Consider the following 23,998-nt stretch of genomic DNA (forward strand, 5'->3'; position numbering starts at 1 on the left):
TTACGCTATAACTGTGTCCATGACCAAGCACTACACCGCAAAAAAACAGAGTTTTAATTTAAACCTGAGAGTGTACAGGGTCAATTTGGTTCCAACTTATACAATTGTAGTGGTTGTATTTTGTCTCCCTGCTCTTCTATTGAGGCATTTAGATTGTGTCAAAGGTCATGTCTCACCTAGACACAGGATCTGACACAAAGTTTGACCTGATGGTCAAGATTCAATTTATCCCCTGAGCAAGCAGGCAGGCTCTATTAGCTCAATGGTAAAAATGTCAGCACTTGCGCAGGAAACCGGGTTCAAATCCGGGGTAGAAAAGTAAAGTTACAAATAATTCGTATAATTGGTCCTTACAAATGCTCAGTGTAAGATGGCACAAGTTCCATCTACTCACTCTGCGTCTCATTGGTGAGATATGGACAGTTCAGAAACCTGCCTACCGGTGACATCATCGATGGAGATTCCAAGCTAATAGAAACTGCAGCATTTCTCGTCCTTTCTTTGGGAAGTTAGCATGCTGAAATAGAAGCCATTGTTCTGGCATTAATACAAAAATATTAACTAAATTGAAATGACCAACCCTGCCTTAACCGATGATGTCACTGGTAGGCATGGTTTCAGAAATGTCCACAGCCCTCCTCTGAGACAGAGTGAGTAGATAGAAATGGTGCCATCTTATTTATAATGTCAGAGTTAAATTAAAACTGCTAGCCATTGTCTCCCGCTTTGCATAATAAATCTTAAAATGGCTGCTATAAATCTTGCCTATAAGCTCAAGGTGAACCCACGAGGACCTGCAGAGACAGAGGCCCCAGCAATGCATTCAGTAATGCAGTGCAATTCTTTCATCATATATACAGGTATATATATACATATATATATATATATATATATATATATATATATAATAATTTGTGTGCTGACTTATTCTATCATATAAATACTCTCTTGTTCCATGACCACACTGCTTTGAATTGTACTGCTTTGAGTGAACTTATGAAGAGGCATTATGCTGACTCATGGCCCTTATGAACCCACTCGTATCAAAGGGGCCGTTCCTTTGAGTCCCATTCAACTCAACTCTACTAAGAGCAAGAAGACTCCCTTTGAACCTGTGTGCTGACTGACTGACTGACTGACTGTGTTGCCATGTCCACTTATTATAAGTGACTTTGGGCTTGTTCTTCTGTAAAGCAGTTTGCAGGTTGCGTTTTTTCAAAAGTTTATAGTTGCTTATTTTGGCTTCCTTCCTAATATTGTTCAAATCAGTGGTTCGCAAACATTTTCATGTCAAGGACCCCCAAATTAGTATGCAAGATGTATGTATTGAATTTGTTTTTCAAGATTTTTTGAAAATACCCAGCAATGTATTGGGTTCAAGAGGTAGAACTGATCAGTTCAGCCAGCCAGCCAGCCAGCCAGCCAGTCAGTCAGTCAGTCAGTCAGTCAGTCAGTCAGTTAGTCAGTCAGCCAGCCAGCCTGCCAGCCAGCCAGCCAATCAGTCAGTCAGCTCCAGTGATTTCAATGAGCTTTTTGATCGCTGAGGCAGAGACAGTGTGCACTCAAAGAGCCTTGCCTTGTCCATGTCAACATACATCAAGAGCGTCTTGCAGCTATACCAAGGCCTCCCCCAGTTTAAAGTAGTAGGCTGGGTTCATGCTGTAATGAGACCCCTGCAATGTGGCTGCACTTAAGGCCCGTTGCACGCTTCCTCAGAACAGCTGCGCAGAAGATAGGATATAGCTTCACACGGTGGTTTGTGTCCCATACTTTTTTATAACTTCCTCTGTGGAATGGTGTTTTGTATATATCGTTGCTGTCGGGAGGAAACCTTGTAGGTTCAAAACTTCTCCTTTTTTAATTATTTTTTAAAAACACTATACAATAGTGAAAATAGCTACTGTAGATATGTGTGACATTATTGTATGATGAAAGTAGGGCAGGTGAAACATGAAAGACTACTTTTTTCACCACTTAGACGCTCTAATGCCTAAGTTAACTGTACTTGGTGCGCTCTTTTTCTTATCTACACCAAAATCTCTTCACCGAAAAACAAGAAAGTACATTATTTCAAGTATTTTCACGTTGCGAGACGACACGAGCCGCCGGGACAAAATGATGACGATGATGGAGGGGTGTGTGTGGTTGAGAAACAACGCAAGCAAATTGTGCAAAAAGTGTGTGTGTGTGTGTGTGTGTGTGTGTGTGTGTGTGTGTGTGTGTGTGTGTGTGTGTGTGTGTGTGTGTGTGTGTGTGTGTGTGTGTGTGTGCACGCGCACGCGCAAGGAGGACACTTGAGCTTTGGAACACCACATTTGAAAAGGAATGAATGACAGTTATGAAAAGGAAAAGGACCTCATTTTGTCATTGTGATAATAGTATATAGCCTATATTCTAGGCTACTAGATGTGCGGGCCGGCTACTAGATGTGAGGGCTGCATAGCGCCCCGAACCTCTAGTGACATACAAGTACACCTCCGGGACATGGCACTATAGTCACAGGGACTTACCCCCAGTCCAATCCTTGATGCTGAGTGCCAAGCAGGGATAGCCTGGTTCCATACCATAGACCCCGCCCACTCTCTGAATGGACTGCACCTCTTGTCTGGTCTGTTGTTGTAATGCAGCGCTACTCAACACGCGGCCCGCGGGCCGCATGCGGCCCGCACGCCGCGTCTTGGCGGCCCGATGGTCAAACCCCCCCAAAAAAAAAAAAAGAAAAAAAAACTTTTTTTTTTTTTTTTTTTTTTTAAATAAAAATATACATTTTAAAAATATACATTTCCGTTCAAATGTATGGGTTGCTAAAACATTTTTCAAAAACAAACAGACAGACATACATACAGGTGCGTCAATTGTTACAGGTATAATGCATAGTTTTCTATGCATTTGGGGTTTTTGGGGGGGTTTGACCCCCACATTTTCCCGCCCAGGATAGGTGTCCCTTATTTCAATCTCTGGGAGTTGGCAACCCTAACCTTGCCATACCTTAGCTTTTGCTGAACTGATGCCACTGGACATACACACAAAATAAACTGGTACAGTGAAAAGAATATGATCAGGGGTGCACATAACTGGTGCGCAGGTGCGCATGCGCACCCAAAATAAATAATGAGCACCACATCAGACGACGCGAGGCGCTTTTGCGTACCAACAGCTGGGACCGGAATTTCCAAGCTTTTATTTTTTAGCAAAACTAAAAAATAAAAGCCTGGAGATTTACTTCCTGAAGCCACACTCACACACTCACGCTAAAGCACGTGTCGGCCCCATGTACAGCCATAGGCGCAGGGGGACGCATGCTGTGATTGTGTGAGCCTCGCATCCTGACACACAGACAGGCTGCGACTCGCAGCCCGCTGCACGCAGCGGCTGTTAGAGGCACTCGTCAGTCACCGATGATGAACGTACCGTAATGGTGCAAAAATATGCCGTGAACGTCCCAAATTTGGCGGATAAAAGCAGCGCAGCACAGGGCACCAACCTTGGGGGGTTCACCAAACAGCGTGAGTGAAAAAAAAAACGGCGGAATTCGGCGGAATTTGGAAGCAAAGCGTCCTTTTTTTCTCGCGAAGCGCGCAGCACAATTGAAAATAATTTACTAAACTGGGGAGAAAAGGAGGTAAAAAGCAAATAAAATAAATTGGCGGTGAGCTGTGTGGGCACTTCAAAATGTTTTTTTGTGAATTCCTCAGGTTTCCTGCCCTCCCTCAGTTTCCTGTTGGACTTATTTTGGTCCCTTTCTCCACCCCTGTATGATTGGATTCAGAGAGCTCCTGTCTTTCTGATGTGCAGGGAATCCAATGGGGAGCAGTGGTGTAAAGTAACTAAGTACATTTACTCAAGTATTGTACTTCAGTACAATGTTGAGGTATTTTTACTTTACCGGAGTACTTTAAATTTTCTGTACTTTTACTGCTACTCCATTACATCTCAGAGGCAAATATTGTACTTTTACTCCACTCCAATTATTTGAAAAATGTACAGTAGTTACTTGTTACTTCGTAGATTTTGATTATTAGAAAACATGCATTAGCCACTTCAGCCCTATGTACATTTCGGCCATTTGAAAATAGCTGATCTACAAGCTCACAATGCGTCGCACTGCGACACATTGTGAGCTTGTAGATCTGCTATTTTCAAAAGATTTGTATACATCTGAAAACTTGAAATGGGACATTTTGCATAATGACTACTTTTACTTAAACTACTTTTGTAATTTTAAGTACATTTTAAATTCTGGACTTTTACTTGTAACAGAGTATTTCTACATTGCAGTATCGATACTTTTACTTAAGTAAAAAAAATTGAGTACTTTTTCCACAACTGAAGGGGAGTGTGCCCTCTCTTTCTGTGTGTCTGTGTGTCTGTGTCTCTCTCTCTCTCTCTCTCTCTCTCTCTCTCTCTCTCTCTCTCTCTCTATCTCTCTATCTCTCTCTCTCTCTCTCTCTCTCTCTCTCTGTCTCTCTCTGTGTGTGTGTCTCTCTCTCTGTCTCCTCTATTCTCCATTTCTCCAAGTGATCAAAGCCCCATCATGCTCGCTGCTACCAGGAGGCTGGTCTCTCCCCCGCCAAGCCAACATTGTGGAGTCTTTGAGGCATGGAAATGAAAGGAGCCGCGTGCATGATGGCCCACATCCAGTCATTACAAAGAATGCATCAAATTGGCTTTCCTCAGTGTTTTGGAGTAGAGGAAAATATCAAAGGGGGTCGAGGTAGGTTTTCAAAGGCTCCATTCCGATAGGTGTGAAGATTAAAACGAGGGGGGGGGGGGGGGGGGATGCGTAGCGCAAATCCCCCGTTCGTTTGAGAGTGCATTCAGTCACCGGGTCAACAAAGGTCAGTAGGTCAAAGAGTTACTTAAGCCCTACTTTGTTTTACGATGAACGGCGAAGATAGCCCATCTTGCAATGCCGAGGCGTTGTGAGTATGTCTTGTATGTCTGCTATTTGTGTTTAAATATTGATGCTTGTCTAATATGGTTACTTTTCAGAAAATGTAATAAAAAAATAAAAAAAACAGTTTCAGTGGATCCAATGTAGTTTTGTATTATTTAGCCACAAAGCTCTTGTTGATACTTTTCATTGGCTCAATATTATAAAACCCACAGACACATTTACCCCATTAACACCAAAAGTAGCAAAAATAGCCAATCTACAAGCTTGGCACGTCCCGGCGCGTCATGGGCTGTAGATCCGTTATTTTTGCTACTTTTATGTGACACTGACGAAGTAAGGCATTCAATAATAAATAAAACAAAAACAAAAAGTTGAAATATGGCGATGCAAGGTTTTTGCCCGACGGTGACGATATTTTTCTCACAATTTCTTAAAGGAGAATTTTGGACTAAAGTTTTCTTACCTTTTCTATGACGTTATGATATCTTAGGATGAATGGTACAGTAGAAAATTTTCATAACTCCACCCCTGAGCCGCCACAGCTTAAAAGGTGCGCGGATAGGCCTTAGGTTAGATCACATATTTTAATAGCCTTTTTAAATTATTTTTTTGGTGAGATCTGACGTTCATAGTGACAGAACACTATGCAACCCAAAAAAAAAAAAAAAAAAAAAACAGAAGTCTCGCTAGACGAGATTGAAATCTCGAGATTTCAATCTCGTCTAGCGAGACTTCTGTTTTTTTTTTTTTTTTTTTTTTTTGGGGGACAGTGTTCTGTCACTATGAACGTCAGATCTCACCAAAAAAAAAGAAAAAAAAAGCTATTAAAATATGTGATCTAACCTAAGGCCTATCCGCGCACCTTTTAAGCTGTGGTGGCTCAGGGGTGGAGTTATGAAAATTTTCTACTGTACCATTCATCCTAAGATATCATAACGTCATAGAAAAGGTAAGAAAACTTTAGTCCAAAATTCCCCTTTAAAGTGGTTAAATAGGTGATTTGCATCCCCCTGTTGAGGCCAAGCCTCGCCGAGTCGCCGGTATACCACAGCAATCAGAACACGGCATCAAATCGTCACCGCATGCGAAGACTGAAGCTCCGCTGAAGGTCTATAGAGCGCAGGGGGTTTGTGTTCGGGCCTGTAGAGCGCAGGGGGTTTGTGTTCGGGCCTGTAGAGTGCAGGGGGTTTGTGTTCGGGCCTGTAGAGCGCAGGGGGTTTGTGTTCGGTCCTGTAGAGCACAGGGGGTTTGTGTTCGGTCCTGTAGAGCGCAGGGGGTTTGTGTTCGGGCCTGTAGAGCGCAGGGGGTTTGTGTTCGGTCCTGTAGAGCACAGGGGGTTTGTGTTCGGGCCTGTAGAGCGCAGGGGGTTTGTGTTCGGTCCTGTAGAGCGCAGGGGGTTTGTGTTCGGGCCTGTAGAGCGCAGGGGGTTTGTGTTCGGTCCTGTAGAGCACAGGGGGTTTGTGTTCGGGCCTGTAGAGCGCAGGGGGTTTGTGTTCGGTCCTGGAGTTCAAGTTGCACTAGCTTTTCGACCGGGTTCAGCCGGGGAGCCAATGGGATGATCCGCGCTCTGTGCAGTCACGGCGGCAGCCACCCAGTCCTCTCTCGACACTGCTGCTTGTTGCCAGGCGGGCTGCTTGTGCCCTGCAGGGGAGAGGTACAACTAGAGCACAACATGTAATGGAGGAGATGCATCCACTCTACTTCTGTCATCTGCATGCTGTAGGGCTGAGATGCATCCACTCTACTTCTGTCATCTGCATGCTGCAGAGCTGCAACTATCCATTATCTAAGCGATTATTATGTTGACTACTTCTTCCATTGATCGAATAATCAAAAAACGCGATTTGTAATTAATAAATTAACGCTTTTATCATTTATAATTGACTAATGGGAGTAGTTGCAAAGAGTGTGTTTTGAAGAACACAAAATGGCAGAAAATGTCATCTGGCACAAGTAGCCGGGGCCTATATGGAGAGTGAGAATGCAAGGAATCCAGGGGAAAAAAAGATTTTTTTTATTTACGGTTCAAGAGTTATTGGTGGGCTGTTGAAGCGCCACATGAGGCTGATGTGAAATGTTTGGGGTCGAGGTTCTTCCTTGGCCTATTGTGAGTGTGCGTGCAAAGTTTCATAGCAACCGGGAGCTGCGTTCATGATTTGTGGCATTTTGTGCAAAACGAGCCACTCCAAAGTTTGGAAGGCAATCATATTCAATTGGAATATAATATGAGACATCTGACAGATGTGGACATCTTGGTCAGAGATGTCATCAAGACGTCATGAGATCATCAAGACGTCAGAGATGTCTACAGAGATGAGGTGTACCGAATTGAGCAAGGTTTAATGGGAGATGATCCGTATAAAAGACCTGAAGTTTGAGGTTAAATGTAAAAGCTAGTAGGCCATCCGCTGGAACCCCAAATGATGGCCCTGTCTCTCTGCCATGGTTGTTTGGTTCCCTAGTTTCTGATGGCTCTTCTCTCTCCTGGTGTGTCTGGTTCCCAAATACCCAGATGATTAGCTTAGTGTGCAGTTCAAATATGATTATTTTGGGGGGGGTCGTGGCCTGAAAAGTTTCTGAAGGCTCTTCTCTCTCCTAGTGACAGTCGAGTTACATATCAGTGGTTCTCGGGGCATTTTCATGTCAAGTCCAATGTATTTGGCCGCAGACCCACATCTGCAAAGGTTTTGTGCCAGCAGGGACCCCCAAAAGAGATGATTTGTGCTGTTGAAAATGTTGAAAATCTTTTCAAGATTTTTCAAAACGTTTTGAAAACAGCAGATGGACGCGTTGTGATCTTGTGCATCTGTTTTTCGAATAGCCGAAATATGAAATAATAGCTAAAGTGGTTAAACTGTTCCTCGTTTTGTTGAGGACCTCCTGGAACCCACTCAAGGACCCCTGGGGGTCCTCAGACCCGACTCTGAAAACCACTGCGTTATAGAGATACTGTGTAAGGACTAGGACACTAGCATCATCAAGATGCTAAGTGAGTCCCGTGGGAGCTATATTCAAATGTGTAAACAATGTGGCGAGGTAGACAAAGACTTAATGAATGATTACTTGGTTTGGTGGTTTATGGTCAGAATAATAAGCCATCATACTGTACATAACACACAGTGCCAAATATCTCTCTTAATCTTTTTCCCATGTAAAGCGACTTTGAGTACTTACAAAAGGGCTATATAAATCTTATCTTAAATATTATTATTGTGGGCTCGCTGCAGAGCACTTATTTTTTGGTCTAATAACTCCTTCATACTTTCACCTAGAAACTTCATTCAAACTTTCAAATGATTGGGTATAATCTTTGGATTTTCATTGGTGATTTAATGTTTTTGCACCCGTCTGTCCTTCTCTTAAACCAGGGGTCTTCAACGTTCTTCAGGCCAAGGACCCCCTAGCTGAGAGAGAGAGATGAAGCAGGGACCCCCACTATGTATTCATGTTAAATGTGTGTTTTCAGACAGTTAACCAATTAAACCTTCAATACTTTGTAAAGTTGACCGTTGGCTCTGTACTTGGTCTGCTCTTTATTTCCCTCTAAACCAAACCTCTTTGCCAAAATTAGCCGATCTACAAGCTCACAACGCCTCACAGCGCGAGGCGTTGTGTGCTTGTAGATCGGCTATTTTCGGCTAATGTTCACCTTAGAATAGTTATGATAGGGTTCAAGTGGTAAAAAAAAGTCCCTACCACACAAAGATTTGGCAGCCCCCCTGTAATAACTCTGAGGACCACTTAGGGGTCCCAGACCCCCTGTTGAAGACCCCTGTCTTAAACTATTGACAGTAGAGCACGCTCAGCTCGGAGACTTCTGTCCCCTAGCATTTGGATCCACTTGCACACTCTCAGAGTTATGGGGGTTCCGTGGCCTAATACATAGTAAACCGGGGGTCCTTGAAATGAAAAAAAGTTTGCTCAACACAGCTGAGCTAACGGTACTGTATAGATTCAGTAATGCCTGATTTATACTTAGCTGCGTGCCAGCGTCTTGCACCGGAAATATTTTCGGAGGGAGACACAATGTGCAAATAAGTAGGCCTACCTATAAATCAGGCTTAACTCAGCCCACATGTGTGAGGTACAACCAACTGACAAGTTTTGCCACCGGTCTCTATTTATTCCTCAACGTGTCACGGCATTCTTTATATACGTATGAGTCAACGCAGCAAACGAGACAGGGGTATGGGAGACACTTGGATGGGACTCTACATTCTGGGGATGAGTGTCACTAGCATGCAGTGGTGTAAAGTAGCTAAGTACATTTACTCAAGTACTGTACTTAAGTACAATTTTGAGGTACTTTTACTTTATTGGAGTATTTCCAATTCCAAAAGTCTATACTTTTACTTCTACTCTACTACATCTCGGAGGCTTTACTAAACTACAATTATTTGAAAACTTTAGTTACTTATTACTTTGCAGATATAAATTATTACATTATGAAACATATATGAACCACTTTAGCCTTATTTTATACCTAGGCTTTTTGAAAATAGCTTTTTGAAAATAGCTCACAACGCGCATCAATACTTTTGTACTTTTACTCTTAATTAATGCACTGCTCTGGATTATGGAGAATGTGTACCAGTAAGATATCTGATTAAAGACTGAATAATTAATGGAACCTTCACACAGCATCTCTGAACATGATTAAACTTGAATTATCATTCTCACGAGACACTACAACTATTATTGTAAATGATACATAATAGCCAACTGTACACAAAAATATTAACAGTGCTCCGTTTAGTTTCCAGCACCAGCTTCAGTGGCCTTGTGGTTAGTGTGTCCGTCCTGAGATTGGGAGGTCGGGGTTCGATTACATCAAGGGTCGGGTTGGGGGTAAGTCCCTGCGACATACTAGCGTCATGTCCAGGTGGATGAACTGGCCGCCTCACGCTACAGAAACAGGAGGTAGGCTCCTTATGGGCCACAATGTTCTGCAAGGCTTACTTTCTTTCTTTATGTCTCCAGCAAGGACGATGGCATTGCCAAATATTGTGTATTTTCAGACATTTAACCACTTAAACCCTCACTACAGTAGTTAGTAAACTTGACCTTTGGCTCTGTACTTGGTGTCTGCTCTTTTTCCCTCTACACATTGCTGAAAAATAGCCGATCTACAAGCTCGGGAGCTTGGGAACTAATGTTCCCCCCCAGAATAGGGATGCTAGGGTTCGAGTGGTTTATGTAAAGAAAAATAACTACATTTACACTTTAATAGATGTGTGTGGGAGTATCTACAGAACTATATTTACGCTTAGAGGACAATCTTTCCAGTGATCAGGAAAGTCAACCAAAGAACAAAAATGTTGGGCAGGGTCTCCTCGTTGGTCAGTAGGAACACACAGAGGACAAACGAGCACTCATCCAATGTCATTATGACTATGCATGCACCTCATGGTTGCATGCTATGCTAGCACCACAAAGACACTAAAAACTTCAGAAACTCTCAAAACAAACTAGTCAGACTACTACTAGACCTCACATCTAGGACTCACCTAACCCCTGCTCATTATGCCTAGGGTGGGATGGCTCAGGGTAGAGGACAGAGTACAGCAACTTGCAATGGGGCTGGTCTTCATGATACTCAAGGGACCAGTGCCCATGCACCTGTCTAACCATAGATATAGAAACCTAGATACCTCATTGGCCTCTGCAGTTCGTTGGAGCGATCTGTTTCGTATGGTGGCCGCCATATTTCCGGGGGGCACGGGCACTGGCCAATCACAGCGTGTTGACTACTGGCCAATCGCAGCACGTCTTTTCCAGGACTTGTCAGAATCTAGTTGTCCCGCCCCCACCTGCCTCTGATTGGTCTACCGAACGCCCCTTTCTGTGACGCGCGTGGAAGTTTCCAGCTTGCCCCCCGGAAGCGGAAGCGCGCCCCCCATACAGACGCCTCAGAGCCAGAGGAGGCGTCTACCTTTATAATGCGTCTACCTTTATATGTCTATGTGTCTAACTACTTAAAAAAAAGTGAGTGACGCCCACAGGCACCAGAGAGAGCTCCACTGATCTAATTCCCCTCATAATTCGGCACAAACATAATATGTATAAGAAAAGCCATTGGAATGTTTGGGGGGTTTTGGACTAGTTAAATGGGATAGTGCCTGTGCTTGTTTGTGCTGCAGTTCATTGTTCTGACACTGAACGACAACACTGTGGAATGGAATGGTGTTTGGTTACAGTATATGGTATCATTCCAACAGGAAGTATCATGCCACACATTATTACTTAGAGAACTTCCCTTTTCCACTTACATTTCCTGTTCAGAGCATGTTCCTTCTCGATCATAGCACAAAATGTCTCCAGACGGCTTTGAAAGAAAATAAAGCTAGATGTTCCATTGAAAATGTCTACACCAGGGTGCCCTTTGTTTATGGAGGGTTGTGGGAAATCTCCACTGGAATTTGTCCAAAGCGTATATACTGCAAAGAGTCCAAACATGGCGAACCCTGTCTGCAGAACGCAGACTGCATGCTTGAGAAGTTTAAAGTATATGAATCTATCAATTCTAATATACTTTCGGTGGAGAAGGCTATCCAATTAGCAGTGCTTCTCAAACTTTTTTCATGTCAAGGACCCCCCAAATTAATATATATTTGACCACGGACCACCATCTGATAATATGTTGTGCCAGCTAGGGGCCCCCATACAAGATTTGTGTTTTTTTTTTTTTAAGAATCCTTTATTCATATTGGTCGGATCTGCGGTGCAACTTAGGTGTGAGTGCCACGTAGCGGCCTGAACGTCTAGTCTTTTAAATAGCCACGATATAGGGTTACTGATAGTGGTACTGATTTTGATGCTATATCAACTCATTTAGCTGCGGACCCCTGTAACCCCTTCAAGGCCCCCTAGGGGTCCCCGTACCCCACTTTTAGTACCAACGATTTAAAGTATTATGGTGAATTAATACATTCTAATATACTTTCAGTAGAGAAGGCCATCCAATTATAATCGTGACATTTGCAGTTAATTTCCCAAAACAGCAGCTCTGTGTCATATTCCTTTCCTTTCCTTTCTTGTCGAAAAACTCCAAATAAAAAATTATAGCCTGCTGTTAAAGCCACTCGCTACAGGGCCTATACCTCAACTCCCTGGGAAGCTTAGAGTAGAAGTTAAAGAGTAAAGACCGGGACAGACCCATTAAAACCGGGAAAATGCCTGTCATTTTAGATGTGAGCTATATATATATAGCAACATACGTTTTTCATAAAACTCTTAGGATTTAGAACAGTGATTTAGAACAGTGGTTCTCAAAAATGGCAGACATACAAGCTCATAACGCGTCACTTTGTGTCACGCTGTGAGCTGTATTCTGCTATTTTTGAACATTTTCTTTTGAAAAATCTGGAACGTGTTAGATTATTTTTTTATTCAATTCAAAAATGTCCCTGGCACAAAACATTTTCAGATGGGGGTCCGCGGCTAAATACATATCATTTTGGGAGACCCACTGGCTTAGAGTTTAAGTTAAAGACTAAAGACTTAAACTTTTGGGCCTGGGTCTTGGTCAGGGGGATAGCGTGTTGAGAGGCGTCTTGAAGCTGGCCTCAGCCCAGCAGGGGGCTTTATAATTGGCTTGCCCCCGCTGGTTTTGATAGGACGAGCTACCATTCATGCTTCAAAGGATCATTAATTTAACCCAGTCTCGTGGATGTGAGGCAAATGAAGCACTGTATGTATTAATAATCATACACAAGTGACTCGCCTTTTTCTTTACAACGTGGCCCTCTGATCAGCACCAAACATCTTAATGATCTAAATGTACACTGCCAGTAGGCCAAAGCAGTTAAGTTAAATATTTAAACTTTCATTTTATCATGGAAGTCAATGGCTCCGATTGGGCTGAAACCGTGTCCTAATTTGGAGTCATGCATCATAGATATGTCATATATATGACTGATGTCAGAAGAGAAAATGTTGTGTCCCTGGGACCCGAACTTGCAAAAATTCATTTGGAATTAGCCAATTAAGCCCCTAGTTAGTTGGGAACATAGCTGATCTACAAGCTCACAACGTGGCAGCCTCCATCAGACATGCTTGTCCGGAGGGTAGTGCGTGATCCTCGCGTAAACATTACAAATATAAATCTAAATATTAGAAAGCTTGGGGGACAGCTACGACGGACGGTGTGTTGTTCGATATGCCGTCGTTTCAGCGACGGCGGTGCTGCGGACAGAAGAAGCGCGCACTTTGGCTTCCAGAGCGTCCCCGAGGCGGAGAAGGCGCGGCGAGTGCACGAGGTGTTTGAGAGCGTGGCCCAGAAGTACGACGTGATGAACGACGCCATGAGTCTAGGCGTGCACAGACTGTGGAAAGACAGGCTGTTGCGCGTCATGAACCCTCAGCCCGGAGGACGGCTGCTGGACGTGGCCGGAGGCACGGGCGACATCGCCTTCCGTTTCCTGGACTACATGAGCTCCCAGAAGGACCGCCAGTGGCAGCGGAGGGCACTGCGGTCCACGCAGACCCCGTCGTGGCGGCGGGACATCTGCGGCAACTACGCTTCAGAGGACGGGTCCGGCGAGCCCGGCGGCCGGGAGTCCCGGGCCGTGGTCTGCGACATCAACAAAGAGATGCTCAAAGTGGGCAAGCGGAAAGCCGACAGCTTGGGTGTCGGCGCCGCCGGCTTGTCCTGGGTGGTGGGAGACGCAGAAGAGTTGCCCTTCGACGATGACCAGTTTGACTTGTACACCGTCGCCTTTGGCCTTCGCAACGTCACCCACATGGATCGGGCGCTGCACGAGGCCCTGCGGGTGCTGAAGCGCGGAGGAAGGTTCATGTGCTTAGAGTTCAGCAAAGTGACCAACCCTCTGTTGGCCGGGCTGTATGACGCGTACAGTTTTCAGGTGATCCCGGTGCTGGGAGAGGTGATCGCGGGGGACTGGAAGTCCTACCAGTACCTGGTGGAGAGCATCCGCACGTTCCCCGACCAGGATGAGTTTAAAGGGATGATTGAGGACTCTGGTTTCTACCGTGTACAATATCACAACCTTACTGGAGGTGTGGTCGCCCTTCATTCTGGTTTCAAACTGTGACACTTGCATCCACTGCCTCTTTAAACACCAATTTATTGTTGGCTCTGTGGAAGTATGAGGGTCTGTGACGTAACCACAATGCCTTTGTATCCGACTGGAGTTCAATTCACAGACTACATACAAATAAAAATAAACGCAAAAAAGGAGCTTAGAATGTACTGGTTCAGTACCTACTTGCGAGTCACTGAAACAGAGATATTTGTGAAAATGTATGGAATTCTTTAATGTGTATTTTCAAATTCTGAAATTATTTAGAAAAAAACGTTTTGGAACATTTTTAAAAGATGTACTCGCGACCCATAAACATTGTTTGGGAAACACTGTCATAGATCACTGAAGTCTCAGCAGGTCACTTGAAGTCCCAGATCCACAATGGAAGTAGAAGTCAGATTCGAACTCCGGCTCCTGCAGCGAGCACGTGTACAGTAACTTACTTGTGTAGTGTGGGAGTCAGAGTGACTTGTTGAAAGAAATAAGTCTTCTTACATGCCATTACTCCCTACTTAAGAAGGTCTATGTTGGACAGTGGTTCTCAACTTTTTCTGGATATGGGGCCAACTTGAAAATGACAAAAGCTTTCAGTGTGGTTTCATTGGGTTTAAATATGATATTTAGCAGATAATAGAGACACTTAACAAGGAGCAGTAAAGCTGTCAACTGTAGAGCAGCCAGACGGGCCTGTGTGCCCTCAGGACACATTCAAGGCATCTAAAGTCCATCGTAGAACCTTGTCAGGTACAGTAGTTGTGTTCTCAACATCTTTGCCCCCAAGTCATCAGTCAGGCTCTGAGACAGCCTTACATAACGTTGCGGTCAGGTGGAAACCTTGTACTGTATGTCCAAAACCATTGCTTTTTATTATATATACTTTTTTTACTAAAGCGGCACAACTTTGAAATGTAATTTTGTGCAATCTGTATGGTAGAGTATGTTAATACAATATAACTTATACAATTGGGGTGGTTGTATTTTGTCAAAGGTCATGTCTCACCTAGACACAGGATCTGACATGAATTTTGAATTGTTGATCAAGATTCAATTTATCCCCTGAGCAAGCAAGCAGGCTCTATTGGCTCAATGGTAAAAGCTCACAACGAGCTTGTAGATCGGCTATTTTCACTACTTCTGTGTGACACTCTTGTACGATAAAGTAGGACATTAATTTATGAAACAAAACATAAGTAGTTGAAATATGGAGATACAAGGTTTCTGTCCGACAGCAGCGAAAAGATCATCCAACATGCTGAAACAGGCATCTCGAGGTGGTTTTGTGCAATGGTGGAAAGTAACTAAATACATTTACTCAAGTTGCTTTTACTTTTACTCCACTCGAGTATTTCCATTTTTCGATACTTCAAAAACAGTACTACTCCAGTACTGTACATCTCGGAGGCAAATATTTTACTTTTTACTCCATATTATACTTTTTACTTCACTACAATGATTTGACTGCTTTAGTCTCTAGTTACTTTGCTGCATTAGATTATTACAAAACATACATAAACCAATTAAGCCCCATTTTGTACTTTTATACCCATTTTATAATAGCCAACCTGCAAGCTCACAACGTGTCCCATCGTTGTGACTTGCAAGCTATTTATTCTAATTTACTCAAAGCACGCCTTGACCACTTATAGTGACTTATAGTCACATTGTAATATTTATATTCATGATTCTTGTAACAATATAAGTCAGAGTACTTTTACTTTGGTACTTTAAGTGAAAGAATCCGAATCCTTCTTCCTCCACTGGTTTCGTGCAAACAGTGGGGTAACTTGTTTTTGAATGTGTCTAAAAGGACTAAGTGTACCCAAGCACAGTAGAACATAACATTTCCCCTATTCAGCAGCCTGTGTGTTGATACTGGACGTTATGCAGTGCTTTGAGATCATCTAGCTCCAGATAGCAGCCCAGCGGTGCCCAGGAGTGCATTAACCTGGCTCATGTGTGTTATCATTTAGCTCGTGTTCTGCAGCAGATTGGAGTCTGCAAAAAAAAACACAGATGTAAGACACATTGAACCACTTGAACCCTGGCGTCCCTGTTCTGGCCATGTCCTAATAGACCATACATGGGCAACTAGCGGCCCGGGGGCCACATGCGGCCCCCACCTTCACCTAATGCGGCCCGCAGGTTAATATCGGAATACTGATATAATATTGATTTCAGCTGTTACAATTCCAAACATGCAAACATGACCCGCTTTAATTACTTCAGTCTATATTAGTAGCTTAATGACTAGTATTACAATTCTATTGTCTTTTTTATGTCCAATGTATTTGTATTTAAGTTCATAATGTTAACATAAGTATAACTAAATGCATTTGAAATAAAATAAAGATGTGACTTTTCAGGATTCCAATTCAAAAATAGCAAAAACAAATCTGGATTCCAATTCAAAAATAGCAAAAATAGCCGATCTACAAGCTCAAAACGCGTCGCAGCACGACGCGTTTTCAGCTTGTAGATCAGCTATTTTTGCTACTTTTGTGTGACATAGAATGGCGAAAAAAGTTAAACTACGGCGAGACAGTATTATGCAATGTGGCCCTCTGGAGTGAGTGTGGAAATATAGTGGCCCTCTCCATCATCAAAGTTGCCCACCACTGTAATAGACTAACTTTGAGCAAAAAAAATGCATCTACAAGCTCACAATAAGCCGCAAGCTTGTAGATCGGCTATTTTTTAATACTAGAGGTCCGGGTTCAGGCCGCCACACCTACGTCGCGACGCCGATTTGACCGATATGCCCATATATGGAGATCTCTGTATCCGTCAGTCCTTGTCCCTTTTATGCCCATATATAGAAATCCCTGATGTCACAAGTATATGTGCCCCCTCTCTGCCCATATATGGAGCAGACTGATTTGGCAGCTACACTCCATATTTGGGCGTAGCTGCATTGGGAACTCCTTTTATGGTTATGACATGAGCGTGGCGACGTGGTCCACTGGCCCGACCGACCGGTCCTCCCTTAAGTCAAATTGAATATGAGATTCCTCAATAGGGCCTAAGTTGTTAACTGGGAGTTTTTATACTCTCCGAGTTAACTCCATATTCTGCCATGCAGGAAATGACGGCAATAGATGTTTTTTTTTATATATATATTTTTACGCTATCAAATACTTTGACATGTCCAGTTTATGTGTCCTGTCATTCATTCCGGGAACGGTGAGTTCAGTTGAGCCTCTTTCATTCGGGCGGTTCTCAGGACATCCAAGCCCAAATTATATACTCTTTCCTTCCGCCCCGGAGCAGCCTCTAGCTTTGAACTGCTGGAGAGCAGGTTTAGTTCCACTTCCATTACCTGTCACTTCCCATTGAGACCCTGTGACTCTGAGGGGAGGTGGGTTTGTGTGTGTGTGTGTGTGTGTGTGTGTGTGTGTGTGTGTGTGTGTGTGTGTGTGTGTGTGTGTGTGTGTGTGTGTGTGTGTGTGGGGGGGGGGGGGGGGGTAATGATTGGGGGCTTAAGGACAGGGCAAAATGTGTCCAGATGAATGGAGGGCAGATCATAGGGGGTTCACCGGGAACAGGTGACCTTTAATACAACACGTTGGGAACAGAGGAAGCTTTCGAGGGTTGTTGTGTGGACTCTAAAGGGAAAAGAATGGCTTCTGAGGGTTCTTCCGTTTCAGGCAAAATGTCACCGCGTTCAAACGGAGAGGAAACGCACATTGGATTAAATCCTCGGTAGCATTCCTGGCGTGATGACAGGCATCATTGAAGCAAGTTTCTCAGTTTCCTAAAGGAGTATTATGCGAATACTTTTTCCTATGGGTGTGAATCCTGAGTAGACGATCACATTTTTCTTCTTTCTTTCTTTCTTTAGGATTAGGACAAGCTTGGCCAATTAAACCGGATTCACAGTAATCACAGTACTCCAACCCCAGTATTTTACCTCTGTACCAACTGGACATAAGAGCTAATTCTATAAATCCATGACATTGGACCTGTATTAAGATTATAGGTTAGATAGGGGTTAGAGTTATGCCTGATTTATATGTAATTGCACACTGGTTTCGCACACCAAAAATAGCCGTTCAACAACGTGTCGAGGCGGCTTCAGGGTTAGGGCTACGAAATGGCCACAAGTATAGTAATACAAGCGTGTGTGTGTGTGCACGTGTCCCTGAGAGGTTCCTTTTGACATGAATAAAATACACTGACCCTCAGCTTTAGCTGCTAGAGTGGCACAGAGGAGGAGAAACATCTTATCTCCATTTGTGTTTTTTTGGTTTATTAACGACAAAACAGCGTTGCACAAAAAGCATCAAAAGTAGCAGATCCACAAGCTCGGAACGCGTTTTGAGCTTGTGGATCTGCTACTTTTGATGCTTTTTGAATTTGAATCCGGAAAAGTCCAACTTTTAGACATATGAGGTTTCCACCCGACAGAGACGATATAGTCCATACTCTCCACCTCCCCTCCCCGATGAAATATGAATGCTAAGTTAAACATCGTGCATGGGTCACGACGTGCTTGGCCTCGCAGTTGTTCCTGGAACAGAGGTTTCTGCTGGGGGAGAGGTGGAGGTGGAAGGGGGAGAGAGGAGGGGGTGGAAGGGGGAGAGAGGTGGGGGTGGAAGGGGGTTCCATCATGACTAAGCCCGTCTGCGTGGGACGTGTCGGAGCCACAGTTGACAGGCTTTCTTTTTTTTTATGAATCACTTTCACTTCCCGTTACTCATAACCTCATAACCTGGCAATCCACAGCAGATAAGGGGCGTGTGTTATTACACGTTCGTTATTAATGTGTCATGATGGACATTCATCATCACGGTGCTTTAGAGCAGTGGTTCCTAAACTGTTCAGCTCCAGATATACTTACAAAAATACATTATTGAATTGATCACTTAAGACCTATTTAAAAATATATGTATCTAGTGAAAATCTGCAGATCTGCAGGCTCAGTAACAATATAATGGTCAATATCATGTCAGTATCATGACAGTAGCATGGTCAGTAGCATGGTCAGTAGCATGTTAGTAGCATGGTCAGTATCATGGTCGGTATCATGGTCAGTATGATGTCAGTATTCTGGTAGGTATCATGTCAGTATCATGGTCAGTATCATGTCAGCATTATGGTAGGTATCATGTCAGTATCATGTCAGTATCATGTCAGTATCATGGTCACTATGATCTCAGTATCATGGTCAGTATCATGGTCAATATCATGTCAGTATCATGGTCAGTATCATGGTCAGTATCATGGTCAGTATCATGTCAGTATCATGGTCAGTATCATGGTCAGTATCATGTCAGTATCATGGTAGGTATCATGTCAGTATTGGTCAGTATCATGTCAGTATCATGGTCAGTATCATGCTCACTATGTCACTATGATGTCAGTATCATGGTCAGTATCAGCTTGTAGGTCTGATATCGTCACTACTTCTTAAAGGATTTTTATTATATTATGTACTGACTGTATTTCTGAAATTAATTTGAAAACACTTAAGCTTTGAAAAAGTTTTGAAAACGTAAGAAAGGGGATATTTACTCACAACCCATAAAAAAGGTGTCCGCTACCCAAAGATGGGTCCCAGCGACCCAGTGCTTGGGCAACACTGGGTTAGAGTGCTACATTGACCTTGGTTCTTCACTGTCTGGCACACAATTATTTTATCTAGTACAGCACAGTGCATGTTTTGTTGAATTATAGGACAAACTGACACTTGCTCTTATTTCCTGGGAGGCCCATTCAAACATTTTCACTGCTATCAAAGGGGAGGGGGGATGAGAAAAACACATTGTACAGAAAACATTCTGCAAGTCATTAGCCGCTGGGAAAGACATCAAAGGAAATGCCGACTCACTCCACCACGCTCCACATACTTTTCTAACTCCCTGGCCTCCATCCATCTGGTGCACTTTTACCGTTTTATCTCAGAAACCTGAGACTGGAGCATTTCCACCATCGAAATGGGAATGAAATGGCGGGCGCAATTACCTTCTGCTGTGACTCTACTGACACTGCGACCACATCACAGCCATGATGCCGAGCAAACTTGACGTGTTTCAGGCCACTTCCTCTCTCCTCGCGCCAACTGTGGTTCGACCAGACTGTGGCCACATCTTTCACCGTTCTAATGTCTTATTATTATGTCCCTGTTCATATCAGATATCGCAGCATCCAAATGACGTGTGTGTGTGCTTGTACTATACTTGTGGGGCTCAAAAGTCCTCACAAGTATAGTAGAATTTAGTGGTGGAAAGTAACTAAGTACTTTTACTCAAGTACTGTACTTACTTTACTGGAGTAAATCCAATTTTCAGCACTTTCCCTTCTACTCCACTACATCTCAGAGGCAAATATTATACTTTTACCCCACTACAGTTATATCAAAACTTTAGTTACTAGTTACTTTGTAGATAATTGATTATTATTACAACACATACATTAACCACTTCAGCCCTATATACATTTAAGCCATTTGAAAATAGCCGATCTACAAGTTCACAATGCGTCGCAATGCGACATATTGTAAGCTTGTAGATCTGCTATTTCCAAAAGATTTTTATACATTTGAAAACTTGTGAAATTCTCCATAATGAGTACTTTTACTTTTGGTACTTTGAGTACATTTTGACACCTATACTTTTGTATTTTTACATAAGTATTTTTTCAATTCCGGACTTTTACTTGCAAGAGAGTATTTCTACATTGCTGTATTGATACTTGTGAGTGCTTTTCCCACAACTGAGACATCGTGAGGACAATTTTCCTGATCCTCACAAGAGAAATTGTTGTTTTATGGCAAAGACACAAACAAAAAACTAATTAGAGTTATACATTTGGGGAGTTAGGAAAAGATTCAAGGTGGGGATTAGGATTAGACATAATAATAGAGGTAAGGTTTAGGGGTTGGGGTTTGGAGTTGTATGCCTGATTTACTCAGTCAGTTGTGTGCCAGTGTCATGCACTTTTAATGGCGATCATAAAACCGGCAACCTAAAATGTTGATGTCCTCACAAGTATTGCAATAAAACGTGTGTGTGTGTGTGTGTGTGTGTGTGTGTGTGTGTGTGTGTGTGTGTGTGTGTGTTTTGAGTAATGGGTGACATAGTCTTTGGAGGAATGTATAACACATGGCAGTGTAATGCTGTGGTGACTGATAAAGTGTAAGAGTGTTTATACCAGCGGCCAGACGACTGACAAGAGATTCCGGTTGCGGTGCCGACACACTAAACACTCTGCGCCGTCCTCCTGTGTTTATGGAGAATGGCACAATACATCGTAGGCTGGCTGCAATTAACTCTGGCCAAGTGCTTTCAACCACTTTCCAACCTGGCGTCCTCTATTTTGGGCATGTCATTACGAGCGAAAATAATATACAGCGACTACCATGGCACGACAACGTATTTTCTTTCCTAGCATATAGGGACCGAAGAGGAGCGTTTGGTTTTGTTACCTCAGCAAAGGCAGGTGCGTCTGGCTGGAGTCTGGGTTCGAATCCGCTGTGGTGCGTCCAACTTTGTCGAGCGTCTATACTAGTGGTTGTCAAACTTTTTTGGCTCCGGGCACCCCCGTAAATATTTGTTTTCATCCACGTCACCCCAATGACATTGTTACTTGATAGCATATTACTCTAATTCTTTCCCTCTAAGATACAGCATGTCACGAGGAAGAATGTCAGTTTTAGGAAAGATTGAAAATATCCACTTGAACCCCAGCATCCCTAATCTTGTGGTAACATTCACCAAAAATTGCCGTGGTGAAGAGATTTGGTGTAGATGGAAAAAGAACGCACCAAGCAGGGGAGGGGGGGGGGGGGGGACCTGTCAGCAGGGAGTGTTGGGGGGGAGGAGTAGGACGGAAGCTCTATGTCCTTCCGGTGGAGGCTCCTCACTGGCAGGTTGAGCCAGTGGGATACAGTGACAGAAATATGTGCGAGGAGGAATTCATTCATTGGCATAATCGTCTCTGTCGGGTGGAAACCTCATATGTCCAAAACGGTTACTTTTCTGGATTCAAATTCAAAATGAGCAGTTCTATCAAGTTCTATCAACGAGCTTGTGGATTTGCCACTTTTGATGCTGTAGAATGATCAAGTAGGGCGTTCATTTACGAAAAAACACAAAATGTTTGAATATTATGGAGATAAGAGGTTTTCTGTCCGACAGCGACGATATGACTCAGTTGAGGAGAAAAACATTTTTATAAAGCAAAGGCAGGTTGAGTCTCGCGAGCCATGGCGAGTAGCCGCTGGCCGCGGGCGGCGACTAGCGCGCTGTCCAAGTTAGCGGCCGTGGTGGACAGGTGTTGACATACCTGTCCGCTGCATAGAATAGTGGTTCTCAAAGTGGGGTCCGGGGACCCCCAGGGGTCCTTGAGGGAGTTCCAGCTAAATGATAGATACCGGTAGTTAGGAACCTTCTTAACTCTGAGAGTGTACAAATGTACATTTGTACACTCTCAGAGTTAATTTAACACGACAATATAAATGGGGGTCCCAGAGATAGAAATGCCATTAAATGGGGGTCCGTAGCTTAATGCATGTCAAACTGGGGGTCCTTGAAATAAATGGTCACTGCTAGAGCCGTAACAATCTTCTCTTATGGGTCCTTGGCATATATTTTCGAATGGGGGTCCGCGGGCTAATAAGTGTCAATTTGGGGGTCCTTGACATGAAAAAGTTTGAGAACCTCTGGTACAGACCAGGGCGTGGCTGCACGACACAAAGTTTGATGCCAATACACAAAAGAAGAAGGTGGACGGCATCGTTCATCACGTTAAGCAAAACTGCTGTGCCAGGGACCCCCGCATACAAGATTTGTGTTGTTAAAATGTGCGTTGTGTAGATCGGCAATATTCAAATAGCCAATGTATGTTTATGTTTATTCAGCATTCAGCATGATCACAGGTTTAAAAATACAGGACAGGACATTCAGAAAAAAAGCTATTGCCTATCTAAAAATCTAGAGCACAAATCTAAAATCCACTATCATTTAAGAGACTGCACATGAATGGGATTGGTGATTTCTATCTCTCAGTTCGGATCCCTTGGAAGCCCCCCTCAAGGAACTCAGACCCCATCTTGAGAACCACTCTACTCTATCCTTGTGTGTGTGTGTGTGTGTGTGTGTGTGTGTGTGTGTGTGTGTGTGTGTGTGTGCGTGTGCGTGTGCGTGTGCGTGTGCGTGTGCGTGTGCGTGTGCGTGTGCGTGTGTGTGTGTGTGTGTGTGTGTGTTCTGCCCATTAAACCAACCCATTCAACAGAGCTGCAGGCAAACGTGCTTCTTCAATTACGGTGTCAGCAGGAGTAGCAGGCAGACCCTGGAATGTGTACCAGCAAGCCCCCAACATGAACACACAGGTCATGGAGAGACACACACACACACACACACACACACACACACACACACACACACACACACACACACACACACACACACACACACACACACACACACACACACACACACACACACACACACACACACACACACACACACACACACACACACACACACACGTTTGAATATATACTTGTGAGGACATCAACGTTTTAGGACGAAGATTTTATGATTTTATGCATTTTTACACCATAAAACATTCTTGACCAGGAGAATAGTCCTCACAACAGGGATGTTTGATCTTCTATGGTGCTTCCTATGGTGCTTCCCTGTCATCTATGGTGCTTCCCTGTCTTCTATGGTGCTTCCTATGGTGCTTCCCTGTCATCTATGGTGCTTCCTATGGTGCTTCCCTGTCTTCTATGGTGCTTCCCTGTCATCTATGGTGCTTCCTTGTCTTCTATGGTGCTTCCCTCTCTACTATGTTGCTTTCTATGGTGCGTTTAAGGGTTTTTTACATTGGATGACATAGCGTTGCATGGCATTTTTTTACGTTCTCAAACTTGTGGAAATGGTCGATCTACAAGCGTTGAGATGCGCCGTCTTGTGAGCTTGTAGATCTGCCATTCCCGCTATTTTATGAACATGTTGGAAAATGTATGACTTTTTTTTTTTGACACATTCCCTGCCATTGATGGAGATCTCCGTCATTTAAATAAAAAAGAAAAAAGAAAAAAACGTCCAGAACC

The 23,998-nt window shown here is 43.5% G+C and overlaps 2 protein-coding genes across 2 annotated transcripts in view; both read left to right on the plus strand.

The window, feature by feature from the left end:
- Nucleotides 1–23,998, plus strand: part of LOC308073693 (uncharacterized protein) — a 285,484-nt gene that overhangs the window by 212,666 nt on the left and 48,820 nt on the right. The gene's annotated exons all lie outside the window — the stretch shown is intronic.
- Nucleotides 13,063–13,950, plus strand: LOC308073502 (2-methoxy-6-polyprenyl-1,4-benzoquinol methylase, mitochondrial-like; the record flags this gene model as incomplete). The annotated part of the gene is made up of 1 exon (XM_080412432.1): nucleotides 13,063–13,950. Exon 1 carries the CDS (start codon nucleotides 13,189–13,191, stop codon nucleotides 13,948–13,950), a length of 762 nt encoding a protein of 253 aa, XP_080268558.1. The 5' UTR covers nucleotides 13,063–13,188.

The sequence above is a fragment of the Gymnoscopelus braueri genome (genome assembly GCF_963280865.1).
Source record: "Gymnoscopelus braueri genome assembly, chromosome: 18".
Classification (NCBI taxonomy): domain Eukaryota; kingdom Metazoa; phylum Chordata; class Actinopteri; order Myctophiformes; family Myctophidae; genus Gymnoscopelus; species Gymnoscopelus braueri.